General features: G+C 43.9%; 1 protein-coding gene across 1 annotated transcript in view; it reads right to left on the minus strand.

Annotated features, from left to right (window-relative positions):
• Positions 1–24,776, minus strand: part of SH3YL1 (SH3 and SYLF domain containing 1) — a 414,394-nt gene that overhangs the window by 166,292 nt on the left and 223,326 nt on the right. Inside the window, exon 8 of the mRNA XM_069235839.1 lies at positions 1,668–1,743. Coding sequence (XP_069091940.1) covers positions 1,668–1,743 — 76 coding nt within the window. The remainder of the gene's footprint in view (positions 1–1,667; positions 1,744–24,776) is intronic.

Raw genomic sequence — 24,776 nt, forward strand, 5'->3', positions numbered from 1 at the left:
GAGTAGGGACCAAATTCCACTTTGGCTTCTTGTGCTTGTGTCTAGACCTAAATGAGCAGCCTCTATACAAGAGCCACAACCAGTCTGACGACTTGGAGCTGGAGCAGGATCTAGGCAATATCTTCTTATATTCAGTGACACAACTTTGCCTCCTGCTCCCAAATCTGATTTGGGTGCATAAAGGATTTCTTTATACAACATGGCTGCATGAGTTGAAGTGGAAGCCAAAGTGCCACAAAAATACTTGGTGTTGATCTGTGACTAGTATCGACTTCCTGCTTTCTTGGGAGAGCTTCAATCCTGTCAGTTTTGGTGGGGACATCGTTTCCTAGCACACTATTGAAGAGATTTAGAAATCATCAGGAAACTGACAAAGTTGGAAGAGGAGCTTCTGGTCCTTGTCGAAAGGCACAGAAAGAAGTAACTTATAGCACACAGGGATGAAACTCACATACATCTACACTTCATCACCTCTGGTGCAGTACAGAGTCACTGCATAGACATATAGTTCCACCTACTGGTACAAGGAGAACTGCTGTAAAAGTTTCCATACCTAGACTGGTACCTCGAGATATTCTAAAATGAAGGAATCAGTAGTCAGAAATCCTGTGGAATCCTGCTTATCCAAGTCTGGCACTGATGTCCATTATCTCTGCCAGGCTTGAAACCTGAAATAGCTCAGGAATTTCTTGGTAAGATACCAAGACAGGGCTCTAGCTCCTGTCCTGATCACATTGACGAGACAGGAAAATTCAGGAATGGAGACCAGCACGCTGGGTGGTGCAAAATACACTCCAGATACAAATTCTGGAGGTAGCATCATATCTGGAGGTACACAGTGCCATGGCGGCGCTTAAGTATCACTTCTGGGTAAAAAACATACAGAGTGGTTTGAAGCCTGGAAGGGGAATTCATAGCATGAGGAATCTGAGGGAAGAAGTTTCCAACATAAGCACTTTGTACTCTTATTTTTCTGTAGGGGAAACAGTAAAAGAATAGAGGAGCAAAATTGTAACAGTAGGATACTAGGGTTTGCCAGGTTCAAGAGTGAGTATTTGACACAGTTAAAGTTTTTCCCTTGTCTTCTGTAAATGGTAGTTCTGAACTCATAATGGGGTAAACAGGACGCCAAGAAAGCAAATTATAAACCAGGACTTGATAAGCTATTTGGGCACAGAAATGTGAAACTTAAGTGCTCTATTAAGTAGTTTGGACACTAATTAATTTTGCAAATACAAAACTGAAGCAGGTCATCTGATCATTTAAATGGAAGATCTAATGTAGGAAAATAAAATATCTATAAAACATTTATTCAAATCACTTCAAGAACAAAGAGCTAAACATTCAGGTATTTTAAAGAATCTTCAAGAGCAATCACATAAATATCCAATCCTTTCTTTAATGTAGATGACACATTGCTTCATCCTCAACAGTGCAACCTAAGTGATCAGAACATAATTTTGCATAAGTAACCAGAGTGACAAATATGTTCCCATCAGACAAAACTGTGAAACAGGTCATACTGAAATACCAAAGCTGCATACGTTACAAATACGTATATACACTTAACTGTGTGTGGGAAGGGGGAGTTACCGCAAAGGTATCCAGTATTACAAATTTACAGCAGAAAATCAACAGAATAAACATAAAATATGATGTTTAAATACCTTCCGGTGCACTCTTCGCATTTGTCTGTGTTTGTGATTGTGGTCTAAATAAAGGTCTTTCAGGTGCTCCTCTGGCCTGTAAAAATAAGTTCAAACATTATATAAAATTAAATTAAAGAAATATAATTTAAGTCTACATTTCACACTGTTGTGTAGCCATTTTAGTTATAGCTTCATGCACGTTATTTTAGCATACTAGGCCTGCCGCAGTGCACTTTAACCTAGATATATTTTATTCAGTTTCTTTTTATTATTCTTACAATAGCCACTTTTGCGGTCTTGTTTTATTTCTCTCCATCTAGCTGTTTTGCCTACCAAGACATTCTTCCTCACTCTGTGCTTCTTTCAAGGCTGCATTAAAATAGGTTGCCGGTGAAGGTGGTACAAGTTTTGTCTCTGATATTCACAGGAAAACACACATCCTTATGTAGGGACATTTTCTCAGAACATCAGCTGTTTTATTATAAAAATACTTCTCAGTCCCTTACACGTTAGAGAGAGAATCCAGCCAGAGAACCACAACTGTATGCTGATTGATGCATGCTTCGCTACAGCTGCTTGTGAAGACTTCAGGCCTTTGCTCAGGTATGGGGAATTATGTCTTCCCAGGGTAACCCTGAAGGGCAGAATTAGAGCTTAACACGCTGTGCTCTATTATAGCCTAGGTAGGAATTAGTCTATTGACTCTAGTGACAATATGGTAGCGTTATTTCTATGATTTATTCTCCTTGTCACAATTTTAATCTTGTCATGCTGTATCGTCCTGGTTGCAGCACATGCTTTGCTATGTAAGATGCAGTCGCTAAAATCTTATTGAAATATATACTGCCTCTGTTAGTTATTGTGTATGTGAGACTACAGGGAGTGCAGAATTATTAGGCAAGTTGTATTTTTGAGGATTAATTTTATTATTGAACAACAACCATGTTCTCAATTAACCCAAAAAACTCATTAATATCAAAGCTGAATATTTTTGGAAGTAGTTTTTAGTTTGTTTTTAGTTTTAGCTATGTTAGGGGGATATCTGTGTGTGCAGGTGACTATTACTGTGCATAATTATTAGGCAACTTAACAAAAAAATATATATACCCATTTCAATTATTTATTATTACCAGTGAAACCAATATAACATCTCAACATTCACAAATATACATTTCTGACATTCAAAAACAAAACAAAAACAAATCAGTGACCAATATAGCCACCTTTCTTTGCAAGGACACTCAAAAGCCTGCCATCCATGGATTCTGTCAGTGTTTTGATCTGTTCACCATCAACATTGCGTGCAGCAGCAACCACAGCCTCCCAGACACTGTTCAGAGAGGTGTACTGTTTTCCCTCCTTGTAAATCTCACATTTGATGATGGACCACAGGTTCTCAATGGGGTTCAGATCAGGTGAACAAGGAGGCCATGTCATTAGATTTCCTTCTTTTATACCCTTTCTTGCCAGCCACGCTGTGGAGTACTTGGACGCGTGTGATGGAGCATTGTCCTGCATGAGAATCATGTTTTTCTTGAAGGATGCAGACTTCTTCCTGTACCACTGCTTGAAGAAGGTGTCTTCCAGGAACTGGCAGTAGGATTGGGAGTTGAGCTTGACTCCATCCTCAACCCGAAAAGGCCCCACAAGCTCATCTTTGATGATACCAGCCCAAACCAGTACTCCACCTCCACCTTGCTGGCATCTGAGTCGGACTGGAGCTCTCTGCCCTTTACCAATCCAGCCACGGGCCCATCCATCTGGCCCATCAAGACTCACTCTCATTTCATCAGTCCATAAACCTTAGAAAAATCAGTCTTGAGATATTTCTTGGCCCAGTCTTGACGTTTCAGCTTGTGTGTCTTGTTCAGTGGTGGTCGTCTTTCAGCCTTTCTTACCTTGGCCATGTCTCTGAGTATTGCACACATTGTGCTTTTGGGCACTCCAGTGATGTTGCAGCTCTGAAATATGGCCAAACTGGTGGCAAGTGGCATCGTGGCAGCTGCACGCTTGACTTTTCTCAGTTCATGGGCAGTTATTTTGCGCCTTGGTTTTTCCACACGCTTCTTGCGACCCTGTTGACTATTTTGAATGAAACGCTTGATTGTTCGATGATCACGCTTCAGAAGCTTTGCAATTTTAAGAGTGCTGCATCCCTCTGCAAGATATCTCACTATTTTTGACTTTTCTGAGCCTGTCAAGTCCTTCTTTTGACCCATTTTGCCAAAGGAAAGGAAGTTGCCTAATAATTATGCACACCTGATATAGGGTGTTGATGTCATTAGACCACACCCCTTGTCATTACAGAGATGCACATCACCTAATATGCTTAATTGGTAGTAGGCTTTCGAGCCTATACAGCTTGGAGTAAGACAACATGCATAAAGAGGATGATGTGGTCAAAATACTAATTTGCCTAATAATTCTGCACTCCCTGTAATGTATCTGAGAGAAACAGATGAGACCTGAGTGACCACGGTTTCCCTGAGAAATCAATGTCATGCACTCGGCTTCCCAATCATCCCCGCCCTTGGGTAGAAATGAGGCACTTCTAGTCAGCCAGAGTAAAACCCGGATTGGGGCGACAGGTGTCACCTGTAGTGGGTCAGACTCAGTCTTCCACACCGCAGGCGATTCTGCCGCTAAAAATCCAGCAGTCTCATTAGAATAATGGGAGCCTAAGCGACATGGCGCTGCCAATGTTTGGTCAGGCTCTACTTTTTGGGTCCTACCCAGTATCTCTGTCTCACTACATACAAAGAGACCCCAGTACTATATACGGAGACGTTCGTGGTATTGAGGATTTCCTCCTCAGCTAAGTAGGGCACCCTATCTGATGCTGGAGGTTGTTCAAGCTTCAACTCTAAAAGGAAAATCCCCATTTTGTGTGCTTATCTCTGAACAAATTTACCATCTAATTTGGCAAATTCGCAACAGGTAGCAATTGCAGTCAATATGAGACAAACCCCGACTGCACATTTATTGGCAAATGGCCGGATCGACACATCGCTCTCCTGCGGAGAGAAGAAAACGCATGTTGACCCGACTAAAGGAGAAACAACGCAAGGGCTCGTGAGTGAGTGAAATCGACACATCGCAAGACCTTTTTGATGCACAATCAGGGTTATTTTTGACGCACCCAAGGTACATTTTCACGCTAACAGCATTAGCATTGTGTTTAAACTATATGAAGTCTCTTTTTGGTTTTTAATTGATAACCTGACTTATGTATTGTGAATTTTTTTTGTTTTGGTCTTGTTTTGTTTAGATAAATATTCTCTATTTGTCTAAACCTGGGTTGTGTCATTTTGTAGTGTTTTCATTGAATTACTGTGTGTGTTGGTACAAATACTTTACACCTAGCACTCTGAAGTTAAGCCTACTGCTCGTGCCAGGCTACCAAGGGGGTAAGCAGAGGTTAGCTGAGGGTGATTCTCTTTTACCCTGACTAGAGTGAGGGTCCTTGCTTGGACAGGGGGTAACCAAACTGCCAACCAAAGACCCCATTTCTAACACTGGTGATCAGAGGTTGGGATTGGACTTGTAGTTGTACTTGACATACAGTGATTAAGTATACCCTACTGTTTTGAGTGCAGACCACTGCGTGACCACATACTACTTGTCTTGTGATTTTTGCATTTTCCCTTTTTCTTGGATTTTTCCCTACATCCATTTTTGTGGTAATCTTTGATTGACTTCTGAACTTCATTGGGAACTTGTTTCCTACCCTTTGGGACTTTGCACTTTTATTGACTTTTCATCATGTCCCAATCTGGAGATGCATCAGTTGGAGCTGCTATTGACCTAGAGAAATTAGAGAGCTATACAAAAGCTCAGTTGAAGCAGTTCTGTAAAACTTGACTGTCCCACTAAGAGCTCGTCCAAGAAGGAGGAGCTGTAAAAGGTGCTGAGGGCCGGGGTGACAGGCAAGAGCAATGAAGGGCACACAGAGGACGGGGAGGAGGAAGAGCATTCAATACACAATGGAATTGTGGGTGGGCCTGTTATGTCCAAGGAGAGGGCCTCCAGGGCAGGTAGCAGTGTCTCATCTAGGGGTCTGACCCCTGAAGAATTGCAGGGCAGACAGTCAGAGAGGGAGCACCAGAGGGAGTTGGAGAAAATTAGGATGGCCATAGAGGAGAAAATGTTATTGTTGGCTCATGGGCTTAGCTTGAGGGAGCTGTATCGGAGGAGCCTGTCTAGTAGGGATGGTGGTAGCCACATCGCAGTGCAGCCTGAGAGGAGGGTGCACATTCCTAAAGATATTGTGAAGGATTACAAAAGGGAGGACGACATATACATGTGGTTTAAGGGGCCTGAGTCTGCTCTCCACATGAATCTAGTCCCTGAAGCTTATTGGGGGGCGGGTCTGCGGAAGCACTTTAAGGTAGAGGAGAGGGATACAATGACAGCATTAGTGGATGCTCAGACTCTCACCTACACTGTCATGAAGGATGCCCTGCTCACAAGATATGGTCTCACCCCTGAGAAGTATAAGGACAAGTTTGGGTCCCATAAGAAGAAGGAATCCCAAACATGGTTAGCATGTGTTGATTCTTATTTCAAGTCACTGGATGGTTGGGTGAAGGGCAGTAAGGTAACTACGTATGAGGGGCTTTATAATGTGATGGCTTGGGGGCTCTTGTACAGTTTATGTTTTCCAGAGCTGCGCCAGCACCTGATTGACAGCAGCTGACTGATCCCAGGAAGCAGACTGCTGGGAGCGCATCAGGGTCCAAAAGAGGTATGCAGGAGACTATGCCAAGGGTGGGCAGGGTCCTTCTCAGAAGAAAACAGGAGGGTAAGGGTAAACAGGGGGGGTTCTCTAAAGGGCCCCAAATTGATTCCTAGGGTAAAGATTCCCAACCCCTCTATTGAGAAGAAGCCATGGTTCTCCAAATTGAAGCCAGTGGCAGGGGGACCCCACGTAAGTGTTATGCTTGTGACCAAGTGGGTCATGTGAGGGGGGACCCCAAATGCCCCAAGCGTACACCAGTACCCACTTGTGCGCCGTCCCAGGGTTTGGCTAGTGTAGCTCTTGGGGAGGAGTTGGTTCCAGGTGGGTGGGAGCCAACTGAGATGACCCTTGTCTCACTAGGGGACAGTGAGATGGTCCAGAGAACTCTAATGCCTGAGAACACTAATAAGTACAGGCAGTGGGTGACCATCAATGGACAGAGGGTGGAGGCTCTGAGAGACACAGGAGCCAGTGTGACTACAGTGAGGAGTCAGCTGTTGTCTGAAGAGCAGACTGATCCCCAGGTACTTCACCAAGTAGCTGCAGTTGACAACTCAGAGCGCCTGTGCAGAGTGGCAGAGGTTCCCTTTGAATTGTGTGGGGGGGGGGGGTCTCAGGTTCCTTGAAGGTAGCTGTGAGTCTAACCATGCCTGTTGATTGTGTTTGCTAGGCAATGACCTGGAGGATTCCCCTTGGAAGGAGGTGGAACACAGGTCTCTCTTGGAGATGTTGGGTCTGCCTGGGTGGGTATGCGGATCCACCCGGTCAATGGCAGCCCGTCAGGGTGGTCAAGAGCCCCTGGAGTCTGAAACGGTCTACCAGGGGGCCACCAAAAACAGAAAGGACAGGGGGCGCAGGAAACCGGCCCCAGAAGTTGCCACGGTCTGGGAGGAGGCAGAGCCTGAGGATGACACCCCGGAGCCTACAGGGGAACAGGTGGCTGAACTGGGTGAGGTCCCTGAGCTGTTACAGTGGCAGCAGGAAGGAGGGCCCACCCGGGAAGCATTCTGTGCAGCACAGAGGACGTGCCCTACTCTGGGGGGTTTGTGGCATCAGGCTGCAGACCAGGCAGCTGGCAAGGAGCCAGAATCGCACCTGATCTAGTGGGAGGATGACCTCCTGTACAGTGAGTCTAAGGTTCCTGAGCCTGGGTCAGCCCGTGTGTTGGTGGTACACCAGTGCTTTAGCGCCTTCCTACTGGGGACACATAATGATGTACCGTTAGCTGGACATTTGGGGCAGGACAAGACCTTTGAGAGTTTTGTCACCTACTTTTACTGGCCCTATTGCGCAGGCACTCGGATGCACATTGCATGTCTTGCCAGACTCAATCAAGTGCAAGAGTGGGGGGACATGTAAGGCTCCCCTCCAGCCTTTACCTGTTGTCAGTACTCCCTCTGAAAGGGTAGGGATTGACATTGTGGGGGCTCTGAATCCCACGACAGCCATGGGCAACAGGTTTATTCTGGTCTTGGTGGACCATGCCACCCGGTACCCAGAAGCTATTCCTTTGAGAGAAATCCCTTCCCCTGTGGTGGGTCGTGCTTTGATGCGGGGTTTTACAGACATGGGGTTCCCCAAGGAAGTGGTATCTGATAGGGGTACCAAATTCATATCTACGTATATGAAGTCTCTGTGGAAGGAGTGTGGGGTAACCTACAAGTTCACTACCCCTTCCCACCCCCAAAGTAATAGTCCGGTTGAGAGATTCAACCGCACCTTGAAATGCATGATTATGGCCCTGTCTGAGCCCTTGAGGCAGAAGTGGGACGTGCCATGCCTTCTGTTCGCCTACAGGGAGGTGCCTCAAAAGGGGCTTGGGTTTAGTCCCTTTGAGCTCATCAATGGCCATCCTGTGAGGTGACCTTTAAGTCTGGTCAAGGAGGCTTTGGAAAAAGCTCCTAGTAAACCCCCCAGGATGTATTCAGTCACATGCTTGCTCTGAGAAACCAGACTGCCCGCTTCAGGAGTCTCGTACAGGAGAACCTGGAAGCAAGCCAGGAGGACATTTAACGATAGTATGACCAGAATGCCACTATGGTCGAGTTTCAACCTGGACAAAAAGTGTGGGTGGTAGGGGGGGTCGGAATCCCCTCGGCGGCGCAGCTAGCTGCGCCGCCTTGGAGGATTCAACAGGGCAGCGGTACACTGGCGGGAGCCCGCCAGTGTTGCCGGTCTGACCGCGGCTTTACCGCCGCGGTCAGAATGCCCTGCGGGGTACCGCCGGCCCGTCGGCGGTGCTCCCGCCGACCCTGGCCCCGGCGGTCTAAGACCGCCGGGGTCAGAATCACCCCCATAGTAATCTGTTTTATATGTCCTTATAGTGAAATATTGCTAAATTTGTTTTTCACTGTTGCAAGGCCTGTCCCTCTCATAGGTTAACATGGGGGCTACCTTTAATCTGAGTAAAGTGTAGAGTCCCTTTGGGAGCGGATAGACATGCAGAGTTTGGGGTCTCTGAGCTCACAATTTAAAAATACATCTTTTAGTGTGTGTTGGAAAATGCCATTTCAGTGACTCTGCCTGTTTGTGGATTCCCTGTCTGGGTCAGTTTGACAGTTGGGCTGGTTGCACCTCACACTAGACAGTGACACAAAGGGAGCTGGGGTGTAATCTGCATTTCCTGATGAGCCATCTGTGCTAGGAGAGAGGGGAGGAGTGGTCACTCACACCTGAAAGGGCTGTGCCTGCCCTCACACAATGCAGTCTCCAACCCCCTGGTGTGTGGCTAGGGCCTGGCCCGGCCAAGGCAGGATTTCACAATCAAGAGAGACTTTCCTTTGAAGTAGGCCTACTTCAAAGGGCAAAATGGGTATAAGAAGGGCACCCAAAGCCACAGACTTTAGAACACTTCTGGAAACCAAGAGGAACCTCTGCCTGGAGAAGAGCTAAAGAGCTGAGGAAGAAGAGCTGCCCTGACTGTGACTGGGCTTTGTGGAGCTATCCTGCAGTTGCTGCTTCTGCCTGTGCTAGAGGGCAAAGACTGGACTTTGTGTTGTCTTCTTTTTTGTGAAGAACTTTCCAAGGGCTTGATTTAGAGCTTGCCTCCTGTTTGAAGTCTCAGGGACAGCAAAAACTTCTCTCTGCCAGCAGCTGGAGCCTCTGGGGAGACTCCTACTCTGACAAGTGGTGCCCATCTAGTTCCTGGGAGAGAAATCCACAAACAGACCGCCATAGAGGGAAAAGACCAACACGACTCCGATCTGCGGCTGAAAATCACTGCTCGCCTGCAACGCTGATGGAGGCTGGTGAGATCGCAACCCACGGTGCATGGTTTTCGGACCATCGTGTGGCTGAATTTCTGACGCAAACACTGCTGGGCGTGTAAAAATGACGCAAGGCCTGCCCGAACCCAAGAGTGCTGACCGGATTGGCGCATCACTCTCCTGCGGAGAGAAAAAACGACGCACGCCGACCCGACTAAAGGAGAAACGACGCAAGCCCTTTTTGATGTACACTCGCCCATGCGGGGTTATTTTTGATGCACCCAAGGTACATTTTCACGCTAACAGCATTAGCGTTGTGTTTAAAACTACATGAAGACTCTTTTTGGTTTTTAATTGCTGTGTGTGTTGGTACAAATACTTCACACCTAGCACTCTGAAGTTAAGCCTACTGCTCGTGCCAAGCTACCAAGGGGGTGAGCATGGGTTAGCTGAGGGTGATTCTCTTTTACCTTGACTAGAGTGAGGGTCCTTGCTTTGACTGCCAACCAAAGACCCCATTTTTAACACTTATCGAGAACATAATAATTGGCTTGATGGCGCTCTACCCCACACAATTTTACCTGCTAGGGTAGGTCTTCTAAGTAATGATGGTCCTACCTCACCTTTATTGGCCTCTTATACACCTCACCCTGCTGTAGCAAGTCCATCACTTATATACCGAGTTGACTGCGATATACAGACGATTAGTACAGTTTGTAATGCAAACAATAAATACAAAGCCAGCACGTGCTGCTCCAGCGCAACCACATGCTGTAACGCCAGGCATTAACCCTGCAACTGTACATTCGATCATGGGTAAGGTACCCGCCAAACTAGAAGAAATTCCGTTGTGGTTAGCCCAAAAAATAAATGCACTAGGAGCAGTATTTTCCCATACAGGACCTCAGGATCAACACAGAATACTAACAATGTGCTTGCAATTTGGGATGTTCCCACAACAGATAACTGTAATACATGGGGAACGGTATTTTCTACACGCTATACTACTGCACACAGTACACAGACACTTGCCAATTTACCAGAAGTGTTAAAAGAGATTCAAGATGAATACTGGGCTGCCCCAGCCCTTGATTTGGGGACACAATTAATGGGCAAATTTGACACAGTATCCTCAATTATTTTGAGTAACCTTAAAAGGGGAAGCGGTCGCATTAGCATGCGGCTCCGGGTTGTTATGCAACAGGATCAAGAACGTGAGCTGCCAAAGATTATCACAGAGACCTACTATAGTATTGGTCGAGATAGCCTAGGACCAGACCAACAAAACCACAACTTCAGGGTAAACCTAATAAAGGTTTTTCCAAGCAAGCTCCTGAGGGTAATAAGAAACTGTGGGATAAAAAACAACAAACTCCTAAGAAAGAAAGGGGAGATGCTCCACGTAAGTAGATCCAGTAGAATAGATATAGGGCCTGATTACAACTTTGGAGGAGGGTGTTAATCAGTCCCAAATGTGACAGATATACCACCAGCCGTATTACAAGTCCATTATATCCTATGGAACTCGTAATACGGTGGGCAGGATATCCGTCACATTTGGGACGGATTAACACCCTCCTCAAAAGTTGTAATCAGGCCCATAATCTCAGAAATAGAGATAATATAAAAATGCCTGACAGATATCAATATACTGATACATGCCAATCTCGTTCCTTTAGGACTTATTGGAAAAATGCAGTGAGAGAGGTGGGCGGTCAAAGCGAAGAACAGAGTACGTGAAACCGAGATGGGAATCACAATGCTCATCAGAGGTTTCTGTTAAAAAGGAAGAGAAACCTCCCCAACAAAAACCCCAATTTAAAAAGAAAAAAGTGGCAGCAGTTGCAGTTCGACATGCCACTCAAGAAGAGGGTCTATTGAAGAACAAGAACTGGGCACTAGCGCTATTAGACAGCGCGGCAGAAGTCACAATAGTTCACTGGATTTGGAGGTGAAAGCAACTGATGACTTTTTACGAGTAGAAACTGCGGACATGCGTGTCTCCACATCTGATAGGGTGTACAGAGTAACGCTACAGTTAGAAGGAGACACTGAACGCACAATAGACGCAATCATTTGGGATTGCGTAGTAAATACATATGATATTTTGTTGGCAGAACAAGACTAGCCACCTGAATTTGTCTGTCCTTGCCCATATGGGGAAGATGTTATTAAACCTTCTTTCTCGCCTCTTGTTCCCGAAGAGCTCGCAGAATCCTATATAATTGATTGGGCATTGGTGCAGCCACCCGCGTTATATTGCAACCACATAGGATGGGACAACGATTCCCCCACCACGTAATTCCTATTAAAAATCATCCACAACCTCAACCCCAGTATCCAATAAAACATGATGCTAAAGCTCCAGTGAGAGAAATCCTCACACAACTGGAGTACCAGGGCATAAATGAACCCTGCATCTCCCCAATGAATAATCCTTCATTCCCAGTAGCCAAAACTATTCATATAGAATAGTCTTAGACTACAGACACTTAAACAGTCATACCCCCAAAATATGCGATACAAAACTCACAGCACAGCACTGATGAACACTATAGTGCGCACAAAATACAAAACACTGGACATTTCCAATGGTTTTTTCTGCCAGAATATAGAGCCTGAAAGTAGAGACTTAACAAGTTTCAGCACACTAGGCTCCCAGAAAAAATTCAGTTGTTTACCCAAAGGGTACAAGAACAGTCCAGGTCTGTTCTCAACTCGTGTGACTTCAATTTTGCACAACATTGATCCTGAAGCAGTGTCCTATGTAGCTGATATCTAGCTCATGGATAATGAATTGCTACAACATTTAAGAAGGGTTGCCCACATTGTTGTGGGATTCGCTGAATTTGGATACAAATTAAATTTTTAAAAAAACCACAAAAATATCATTCCTCAGCGTCCTGTTTCTGGGATACGAGTTATTGAGTGAAGGAAAGAGCCTAGCGCCACAATTCTTGAAAAATGCGCATAATTACAACCTCCAAATACCATAAAAAACTCCAATCCTTATTGGGTGTCCTAAATTTTGGCAGAACTTACATTCCTGACTATGCATCACGCATAAAACCTTTATATGTCTTAATACGTCCTGACTTTTCAAGTAAATGTTGGACAGTCGAACACACATGCCTTCTCAGAGACCTGCAGACAGACATGCTTGCAGCACAACTTTTACACAAAAGGGACAATAAAACACATTTGGTCATCAGAGTAATTGCTGGTGCCATTGGTTTCACCTATGTAACTTTCAATGAGGGCGGACTGTCCCAACTGCATATAAATCAAATTTGTACTCAGCAGCAGAACAACGCTGTGCTCCCACTGAGAAAATTCTCACTGTCTGTACAGATGGCTGTCATTAAAGAAAGACCTCTAGCCCAGAGCAAATGCATTATTGTTGTCTCTCCAATTCCAGCCCTTGTGGCTGTCACCAAAGCCAGCGTTCCAAACGCTAAAGCATTACACTTGCTTTGGATACAATGGGCCACGACTTTGACAGCCACTGATGTTTTGACCCAAAACTACAAACTCAAATTTTTTTGCAATATGAACTAGAATACCCAATTACGGCAAACACACTGCCTATTGATCAGTATCAAAGAGTCATGTACACCGATGGCTCAGCACAGCCTGCAATTGGCACAAAGCATCAATATTCCGCTGCTTGCGCAGTCGTAAGTAGCTACATGGAGGATAATAAATTTTGTCCCCAAGATACATACACACATATCCTAGGGGATTGCACAGCACAACTAGCAGAGCTAAAGGCTCTGGTGATGGCACTGGAACATGTGGATCCTGCACAGCTAACACTGATCGTTTATGATTCGTATTATTGTGTCCAGTCCTTCAATAAATACCTGTATTACTGGTGCCAGAATGGGTTCAGAGATTCTAAAGGCAACACCATCAAACACAGACTTCTGTGTGGGAAAGTAGCGGATCTGAAGGAAATGCTACCAAATGTCCATGTTGTACAAGCACTTGGACACCAGTGCACTGGAATACACATTGCTGGGAATACACTGGCTGATGAAGCCGCAAAGTCAGCAGTAGCTACGGCCACTGTTGCTGCAGTAACCTGCTTAGGTGCGAAACCGGACGAAGACATATGGGCTGCTGTGAAAGCTACTGCTGATGGTACGCCCTATCCAAAAGCATTTCCTGCTAAATATTACTACCGAATGGGAGGCTGCCTAAATGCTGAGGTTAAGATACCAGACGTAGGTGTTCGAGATATTCCCAACAAAGATAAAAGACCAGAGTTGATTAAAGAAGCGCATGAGAGGGTAGCTTCTGCCCATCCTGTCTAGCGGCTACAATATCATTGTTACAAGCCTGTTATTGGTGGCCATGCCTATACAAAGAGGCCAAGCAGTGTGTCCTTTGTTGTGACATCTGCCAACAAATTAAAGATTCCACTGCTAAGCGCCTACCGAAGACACCCCTCCTAATTTCCAACAAACCATTAAATGTGTGTACTTGGACCATTGTGGTCCCCTAACACCAGACAGTGCATACAAATACATGTTAATGGCTGTTGACTCCTGCTTCACATTTCTATGGGTGTAGCCACAATGCTCGGCTGATGCTCGGACTGTTATTAAAGATTTGAGTCTTTATCGGTGCGTATGCAGTTGCGGCTTTCCACTCAAACCAGACCCCTGCATTTGCCTCAAGGCATTCAGGGACGCCATGGCATCATTGGCGGTCTAACTCCAGTACTTGTCTCCATCTCATCCCAAGGTAAATAGTGTCATGGAGCGACTAAACCGTGATTTAAAGCAGTTCTTAACAGACAGAGTCTTAGGTACAGGTCGTAGTTGGCTTAACCACCTGTATGGAGTCCAGAGAGCACTTAATCTGCCTAGAAAGTCCATAGGGGGGTGTACTTCATATGAGTGCCTGTTCGAAACTCAAATGTTTGTTCCAGATCTTGATGGTTCTGGCGTGGAGGTGGCAGAAACACCCTTTGAGATAACTGAACGTGTCACTATCTTACGGGAATTGCAAAAGTTCCATGACAACAACACTTCTGCCAGTGCCTCCAAGGAAATAAGGATGTACTTATAATGCCTACAGGCTGGATTCCTAAAGTTGGTGAACTAGTACGTGAAAAGGTTGCTGTAAAAAATGAGTTTGATCCTTCTTATCATGCACCAGTCCTAGTTTTGGGAATACACAGTACTAGAACTGTTATTCTACCATCGTTGGCAGGTGCCAAAGAAAACCGCTTTGTATCCATCGACAATGTCAAGTTGCACCATGTGGCCGATCCTGCACAGCAGACCAAAAGGAACAGCCAGTAGTTCCCAAATCCCTCTCACTACTGGTCAAGACGTTCCTTTAAAAGTTGTAAGCAGCAACACCAACACCTCTCCGAGCTTTGCGAAGGGTGGAAAATGATCTTGCATTAGTTTTACTATCATCTGTTTCAACAAAAAATACAGCAATAGCTGACCGATCTGACACAAATTCAACGCAGACGGATGGCGTCATTTATTCTGAGCCACTGCGGGAAACACCCACCCCACCTACAAACACAGCTCCAGTTTTTGCACGAACTGCTTCTGGATATTTTGCTGACATCAACGACAATGTTTCGGACTCATTTGCCTCTTCGACACCTGAACTGTCAAAAACATGTAAGCTGATAAATTGGCTTAAAACAACTTACTTTATTCTTCTGTGGAATTATCTGTGGCTTTCCTTGACTGTACTGGCTTTCCTGCTTTGGATTGGGTTTGTTATAACATTCTTTTTGTTAATACATGGTCATTTTCTTCCTGAAAAATCAACCGTTGAACTGGTGGATGAGGTCCTTAAACCACACTTTTCCTCTCACAAGGTCCTTGTCTTTTGTGAACATTTCTGCTATACCAATTCCTGATGGGATTGTTTGGGATAAAGTAACATTTGATATGCATATAGCCCCACAGAGGTCATTCAAATACCATATGTGTTTAAACCTTCAATGAACAATATAATACCCGGAGATGTTTCTGATGATTGGGATGTGAAACCAGTTGATTCTATGATGACTGAATTACAGTACTATACTGTATTTGAAAACAAAGCTGTTTATCAATCTAAAGAGAATTATGGTGATATGTTTTGCTATAATTATTATGGGCACCATTTCATCCACAGAGCAAGTACCCCAAAAACAGTTTTTAATTACACACAATGGTAACATTGTCTAACTCCACCACAAGGGAGTTCTAAAACATACTCAGAGGAGTTTACATATTTTTCTGGGCAAGAAGTTAAAAATGCTGTGTCATATTATTTTAAATTGCAACCGACAGAAAATGTAGGTATATTATTGACAAATACAAAATGTATTTATTCTGATTCCTTTGTTTCCCGGTTGACTATAGAAGGCTATGAATATTGGCTGAAGTCGATTGTGGGGAACTAGACACTGGCAAATACAGGGGAAGGAAGCTTTATTTAGAGCATGCCTGATACCTGTTCAAATGATATTTTTAAAGGAAACTGTACAACAAACAAGTTGTGTAGGCTTAGCAAAGATTAAGGAATAGAACACGCCCAGTATTCCTGCACCTGCAAAATTTCAGAAATGGCAAACGTATATCAATGCAACTGAAGATCAGCTCGATGAATGGATCCAGAATGACACGTTTAATGCTTCACTGTCATGCCCTGGTGGGTGGTTATTGTGGCCAAAAGATACCAATGGGTGTCATAAATGTTTTATAAACTCCAAAGGGTTTTGTAGAGCTAGTAGGCCGGACCCTCGCTATCTATCATCTGAACATGTGGGTATAGTAACAACATACAGTGTAGGGAAACTATGCTAGCAATGGTTAAAGAGTTCCTCAAGTCTCCTGTCTAATAATACTGATTTACAGAACTTTCTGTTAGGCCCCAGAAAACAACGCAGAAAGCGCTTTTTATATGAAGTATTTAATGAAATCTGGAAGCTTTCCCAACAAGAAGACGCTGCCCGGTTAAGGCAAATAGACCAAGAAAGCTTACAGAAGGCATTAGCTGTTGTAGATAATGGGATTAATACCCTGTCCAACCAGATATACACCTTAAATAACATTGTCTCTTCTGCTGTAGACGTCATACAAACAGATATGTCTTCCTTACACCATGGACAGAGTCAACTAAGGTCCATTATGCTGTTGCATTGAACACTTCAAACACTGAAGGCAGGTCGCGTTCCCTGGCAACACGTCAGCACAAGTGAAATATTTTCTACTCTTAAATTAACGCAACAACAACAACTAATGGCTAAAAAAGAAATTACTTATGTCATGCTAAAAATCGAAAAGTTAGAAAAGTTGCCTTTTACTGTGGCTGAAATACCATCTGCTGAGTGGTTAATACACTGGCTCATTAATCAGCCTATTTCCACACTACAATTCACGTCCTGTTTGCAACACATTCCGGTAGGCAGAAAGGAAAGGCTGGGAGATAGTTACATCCATGAGGTGTGGGAGCTGCCCTTCTCGTACAAATGTTTTAGTGGCATGAAAGAAGTCTTTCTTAGCGGTAGTGAATGCAAGACTTCTGACAGCCATTCGATGGTTTGTTAACATCTGTCCCTGCATGAGGCGTGTAATGCATCTGCAGCGAACTTGGCTTGTTATATGAAGGGAGTTAAAGTCCCCTTGATTAGACCTACGTTCCAGGTGGTTTCAAACAGCGTTCTCCTCAATGGTGAAGACTGTTGTGGGATGCCAGCCGGAATAGTTTGTTATTTTGGTCTCTAAGATTGTTACATGCTGCAGGAACCTACTTTTTCCTCCCAGTAAAATAAAAGAGGTAGCTGACATTTGGCCCAATATTGCTACTTCTAAATGTGAATTTTGACAAGTTGAGCAGACTCAAGGCTTTATTGTTTCAAAAACATGTGGCTCTCACATCTGCACGCGAGACCTATGCACTTCAGGTGGCAAAGTCGTCAGCAGTCCCTTTTAAGTACCAACTTTCCGAGACACTTTGGTGAACTCGTGGGACAAAAGTTTAATTCATCCAGAAATTCTGGAATCGCTATTTTTTTTAGGTCTGTTGGTTCTGGTTTCGGTCACACCTTCTCCTCCATATTCGGTTTAGCACCATCAGCCACCCACTCAATATTCTCCAGTATTTTCGGGGGATTTCCTATAAGTTTGGCGATATTAGTTGCCATTTTCTGTTGCTACTTTTCATGCGCAATGGCTGTCCCACCGCAACAAGGAGGAATGAAAGTGCTCCTACCAGCGCAGCTGTGTTGTGAACACATGATGCAGTACTTTGAAGCAACACTCCTGCAGGAATTGGACTGTGACTGGTCTCGGTCTTTTAGACTGGTTTTGCATTGTGTGCAGCCCGTGTGTTGGTGCCTTTGGTGCTCTTTCGAACATGCACTGGAAGTCTGTCTTTTTTTAAGCAGCGCTTGTTTCACTGGACGCTGGTCTGTTGATGTTCTCGCTGAGGGTTTATTACTGGGCATTTGCGTTGAGGGTGCGTTTGCAATAGGAAGGTTCCTATGAGTTGCCCCTCCTGGAGGATGCGGCTCTTAACTCATTACTGGGCACACCACGGAAAGCTGCTGCCTTGGCTGAGGCTCGGGCTATGGAAGACGACTGCTCCTTGGTCCTTCTCGACAATGCCTTCTCAACTTTAACACCTGCTGAAGTGGAAGATTTCCTGTCCTCTATTGTCCTGAATTTAATTGGCAATTTTAAAAAATGACTCTTGAAATTCGGCCCTTCTTGCGCCATGTTACCATTTTAAATTGTCCTTTTAACTTGTCATTATTTACATTTTTTACATATATATCTTAGGTTGAGTCTCAGTAGCTTTTGTGTATCTTTAGGCTTTGAACCACCTTCAACCAACAAGGGAAGGGTGTTGTGTAGCCATTTTAGTTATAGCTCCATGCACGTTATTTTATCATACAAGGCCTGCCGCTGTGCACTTTAACCTAGATATATTTTATTCAGCTTCGTTTTATTATTCTTACAATAGCCACTTTTGCGGTCTTGTTTTATTTCCCTCTATCTAGCTGTTTTTGCCTAGGCCAGCACCACGTTCTCAAACAAGACATTCTTGCTCACTCTATGCTTCTTTCAAGGCTGCAGTAAGATAGGTTGCCGGTGAACATGGTACAAGTTTTGTCTCTGACTTTCATAGAAAAACACACATCCTTACCTAGGGCCATTTTCTCAGAACATCAGCTATTTTATTATATAAACACTTCCCTGTCCCTTACACGTTAGAGGGAGATTCCAGCCAGAGAACCACAACTGTATGCTGATTGCTGCACGCTTCGCTACAGCTGCTTATGCAGACTTCAGGCCTTTGCTCAGGTATGGGGGATGATGTCTTTCCAGGGGAACCTGAAGGGCAGAATTAGAGATTAACATGCAGTGCTCTATTAAGGCCTAGGTAGGAATTAGTCTATTGACTCTAGTGACAATACAGCTATTAAATATATATATATATATATATATATATATATATATATATATATATAAATAAAAAGAGAGAGAGAGAGAAAGAGATCACTTATCAATGTGCGTGTGGTTTCCCTGGGGGCTGCGATCGGCTTGCAGGGAAACCACATCTACATATAACAGTGATCTCTTTACACACACACACCGCCAGTTCTCTTGCAGCTTGCGTCTTCAAAACAATGCACATACTTCAACTGACATGTTTGAACTGTAGCTTTTAGGCAGCAATAAAAAAGTCAAGTAACTCTTGTGGTTAAGTTTCTGCTAGAAACGGATCGGACTTTTGTCTAGTGGCAGTTTTTATGCCATAAAGTTGCGCAGAAGGTTTATATGCCTAGACATAGGCGCAGACTCTGGGAGTGATTTTTCAGTCAGAGGAGTTCCATCCGATAACTCCTTTTCCAGTGATTGAGGGAGGTGATGAGGACAGTCCTTCTGTGCCTTCGCAAGCAGGGTCTGTGCAGCGGGATAGTAGCGGGCTAGCCCAACCCAGAGAGCAGGTGCATATGGCGGCAAGCGCAGAGAGAGTGCTCTCTTAGGAGCTTCCCAATTTAGTTCAGCCCCAAATTTCACTGCCCAAATCGTATTGTGAAGACATCAAAATTAGCTATCACAAAACCACCTGATTCTGTAAAGCAGGAACCTGCGTTTTTGGTCCTGGGCTCAGCAGCCATATAGGGAAACCTACCAAACCCAGACATTTCTGGAAACTAGACACCTGGGGGAGTCCACAATGATGTGGCTTGTGTGGATTCCCAAAAGTTTTCTTACCCAGAATACCCTGCAAAGGTGAAACATTGAATAAAAACTCAAATTTTTCTTGCATTTCTGTCACACAAACTACAGGAATATGCTGGGATTCACAAAATTCCTACCACCCAGTGTTTCCCCACCTGTCCTGATGAAAACGGTACCCCACTTGAGTGCCTGTATCTACTGCCTGCGTCAGGAATGGATCACCATCACCATCACCCCCAGGGTCAACAGTTGCCCTCAAGTAAGGACTAACATTGACAGCTGTGTGATCTATTCCTGACACGAACACTAGGCCTACCCACACAAGTGAGGTATCATTTTTATCAGAAGACTTGAGGAAATGCTGGGTGGAAGGAAATTTGTGGCTCAGATTCCAGAACTTTCTATCACCGAAATGTGCGGAAAAAGTGTTTTTTGCATTATTTTGAGGTTTGCAAAGGATTCTGGGTAACAGAACCTGGTGAGAGCCCCATAAGTTACCTCATCCTAGGTTCCCCTTGTAGTCTAGTTTTCAAAATTTCCAGGTTTGCTAGGTTTTCCTAGGTGCCGGTTGAGATAGAGAGCAAAATCCACAGCTAGCCACTTTCTAAAAAACACGTCAGTTTTCGATATAAACATTTCATGTGTCCATCTTGCGGTGTGGGACGCTTCCTGTAGTGGGCACTAGGCTTACCGCACAAGTGAGGCACCATATTTATCGGGAAACTTGGGGAAATGCTGGGTGGAAGGAAATTTGTGGCTCCTCTCACATTCCAGAACTTCCCATCACTGAAATGTGAGGAAAAAGTGTTTTTTTGCCAAATGTTGAGGTTTGCAAATAATTCTGGGTAACAAACCTGGGGCGAGCCGCAAGGTCACCCCATTCTGAATTCCCCTAGGTGTCTAGTTGAAAAAAATGCATAGGTTTGCTAGGCTTCCAGAGGTGCCAGCTGAGCTACAGGCCAGAATCTACAGCTAGGCACTTTGCAAAAAACAGGTCATTTTTCTTTTGGAAAATGTGATGTGCCCATCTTGCGTTTCCTGTAGCGGGCACTAGGTCTACCCACACAAGTGAGGTAACATTTTTATCAGGAGACTTGGGGGAACACAGAATAGAAGAACAAGTGTTATTGCCCCTTGTCTTTCTCTACATTTTTGTCCTTCCAAATGTAAGACAGTGTGTAAAAAGAAGTCTATTTGAGATATGCCCTGTAATGCACATGCTAGTATGGGGACCCTGGAATTCAGAGATGTGCAAATAACCACTACTTATCAACACCTAGTACCTATTTTGAAAATACAAATGTTTCTTTGGTACCTATTTTTCACTGTCTACATTTCACCAGATGAATTGCTGTGTACCTGGTATACAATGAAAACCCACTGCGAGGTGCAGCTCATTTATTGGCTCTGGATACCTAGGGTTCATGATGAACCTACAAGCCCTATATACACCTGCAACCAGAAGAGTCCAGCAGACGTCACGGTATATTGCTTTTAAAAAATCTGCCATAGCTGAAAAAAGTTATAGAAGAAAACGTGCCCAGAAATGGCTCTTTTTTTCTCCCCCATTTCAATATGTTTTTATTTCAGCTGTTAAAATCTGTAGGAAAACCTTGAAGGATCTACACAAATGACCCCTTGCTGAATTCAGAATTGTGTCTACTTTTCAGAAATGTTTCACACCCATATCTGCCACTAAACTGGAAGGCGTCTAAAAGTACACAAAATATTAAAAATGGGGTATGTCCCAGTAAAACACCAGAATTGTGTTGAAAAATGTGGTTCTCTGATTCAAGTCGGCCTGTTCCTGAAAGCTGGAAAGATGGTAATTTTAGCACCACAAACCCTTTGGTGATGCCACTTTCAGGGAAAAAAACACATGCTTTTTTCTGCAGCCCTTATTTCCCATTTTGGTGATAAAACTAAATTTTTGCTGTATTTTGGCTAATTTGTTGGTCTTCTCCAGGGAAACTCACCTATGGGTATCTTTAGAATCCCTAGGATGTTGGAGAAAAAGGACACAAATTTGGCGTGGATAGCTTATGTGGACAAAAAGTTATGAAGGCCTAAGCGCGAACTACCCCGAATAGCCAAAAAAGGGCTCAGCACTAGGGGTGGGGGGGGGGGGAGAGAAGGCAGCAGCTAAGGGGTTAATAATCTTCAAGACAGTGAACTCAAGCAACTCCACCCACTTTCACTTACCTTGTGTATAAGATCAAGATCTCCATTGTCCACATAATAACCCATAGCAAAAACATCAGATTTGACACCAGAAAGTAGATTGTCAAACCTTTTCCTGCTACGATCTCCCCGCGATCTGACCCTCCAGCCCTCATTCACTTACTGAAGGAATATTTCACATTCCACAAAGAAGTGACTAGCAACTCCTTGGAACGGATGTGATTGTTGTTAAACTCACCTCTGGTAGCTTTTACTCTTTCAGTGCCCACGCATACATACAAATACAAAAACACACAGGTTTGTCATAAACCACAATATATCATATAACCTCTGCAGTAATGTTGGTCACAACAACTAAAATTCCATAGAAAAACAATTTCTTAGGAAGCCTACGGCAGCTCTCACAAATCTTCTGAGAATATAATGCATGTTCTATCCTCTTATTTGTGTGCCTAAAACGTATAAGAGAGAGAGTTCTGCCAAGGCATAATTGAACTATTCATTGCCCTTGGTTCTTCACTGTCTCCAACTCTTTTTAAAGTTTATGTTAAACCCTAATCACGTCTTTTCAGGTTTGGGACATTTCAAACATCAATGATGCTGAATCACCAATTAGTGTAGATTAAATGCCTCCCTCAATAAAACTAACTTTAACTACTGCTTTAGGATTGTTAGAGCTTGAATTAGCTCAAACTCCCTAGTATCCAATCGGAAGAAGACCGAACCCTTACTTATAGGAACAAAAATGAAAGATAGAATCGCTCTCTGGTCTTTTTATGGCCAATCCACAAATTGATTAAGATGTACCTTCTAGACTACAAATCATCAGGCTATTTCTTTATGCCTTCACTCTCTCAGACTAATTAGTAAAATCCTTACATTTGTTCCTAAGGTCAAAGTAATCAAGCCACAGCACTCTCAGCATGTGATGTAAGATAGACTAATAATAATCCATATTTGGGGCTTTCTGGATATTATCTAACAAAACCTGCAGGTGATTTAAAACATGGCAATCAGAAAAGCAGTTTACTCAAAATAATTAACCACATCAGAGTAGCAAAAAAGGGTATTAGCTGGCTCCAATCACATTTACATTCACTATCATATATGTCCATCACCATGCAATGGATGCTCGGTTATATAATGAATTACAACAATTCTGAAAGGGCCAGCTTAATTCCAATATCCCATTATCACAATACGCCAAACCACTGCTCTAACAGAACTAGCACTATACTGGGCCTGGGTACCATATTGACAGCGATGCGATTCTTACAATGTGCCAAGAAAGCCCACTATTATGCTGGGGCATCGTCACACCAGGACATTGGGCACCAACATGCCATGGAAGCCCACAAAATACCATTAAATTACAGCCAGCATTACTCTTTGTCAGGTTGTCCATGCCAGGTTGCCCTGATTCGCCATAAATTACTATCATCATTACGACATGGAAAACATTTTACCAGGAGTCAGCAGTGCACATCCCTCTTACACAAACACCAGGATTGAAGAACACTCATCAAGTGTATGCTCAACTCGAACATTTGTTGCGATCTGAATATTACAATTACAAACCCGAGCAAGGTATACTCAGATTGTCATCATTCTGAGGTTGGTACATTAAGTATTACTGAAATGAGCAACTGTTAACATTTGTTACAAACAGTGCTTAGAAACAGCAGATTAAGCGTGTATGATTTGCCATAAAAGCAACAAGTTCTACTTCAAGACATTTCTTTTTATACTTACTTGCGTCCTGCTGTGACTCATAACACTGTTCAAATGTCTGCCTCACAATTTGATTGGCTCAATATATCCTGGCACGCTGAGCCTCAAAATCCAGTAACACTACAGAGGCATGGCAGGTCAGGCATCCATTTATGTCATGATTATCACTGGCTTTTTCCAACAAGAGCTACCCATAGACCGAGGGAGCCTGCGGATACATTCACAACAAAGTGGCACCCATCGGTAACATTTTAAAAATATTAAAAAACATACACAAGGTTTAATAACCAACAGCACTTAATTCAACAAACGACCACCTTAAATTTAGATCAATATTTTATCCAATGCGCTTCACAACCATATACAAAAAAATGTTCACCCTTATACCTGCACAAAAAACTGTAATGTGTCCCCGATGAATTTGAAGATCCACCTGAACCATATATAAAAGTATGGATGTGTGTTTCATCTTGTTTGGCCGGTAGGGCTAGTGTGACGAGAGAACACAGCAAGTCTATGTGCAAGGGGTCTTGGCTCTCTGTCCTCTGATCTCCACCTTTCTGAAATGGTCTTTCCGATCCAGCAGCTCCATGTCAGATTCTACCATCAGCCCTGGGTGGGGTAGAGAGAGGGGTCTGCAGCTGGCCCAAATTACAGTTGAAGTCACTACTGCAGATCGTTTGCAGTTTCCTTTGTCATCTTAATGACATCCAACCGATTTCTTTGGTACTCAACCCAGTTAGACTTAATGTCTCGCTGAAGCACTTTGCATGTGTCTTTTCCCATGAGCAGTTAGCAGGAAGGTAATAGGTTGAGCAGTCTGAGTCATTCTCACTAATACCCAGGACAGAGGATGGCACATTGGCATCATAGTCTAAATGTCCTGAATTCGCGGACTCAGAGAAAAAGCTTAAAAGGGCCCCCTATCTAGGATGGCTCCAATGAAGTGCAGCCTCTGCGAAGAAGTTAGATGTAACTTCAGCATGATGGATCGTGAGCCCCAGTAACGTGAGGAGGTTTGCCACTGTCTGGAGGTGATCCACAACTGACAGAGGCG

This window comes from Pleurodeles waltl, chromosome 5, assembly GCF_031143425.1.
Source record: "Pleurodeles waltl isolate 20211129_DDA chromosome 5, aPleWal1.hap1.20221129, whole genome shotgun sequence".
Taxonomy (NCBI): domain Eukaryota; kingdom Metazoa; phylum Chordata; class Amphibia; order Caudata; family Salamandridae; genus Pleurodeles; species Pleurodeles waltl.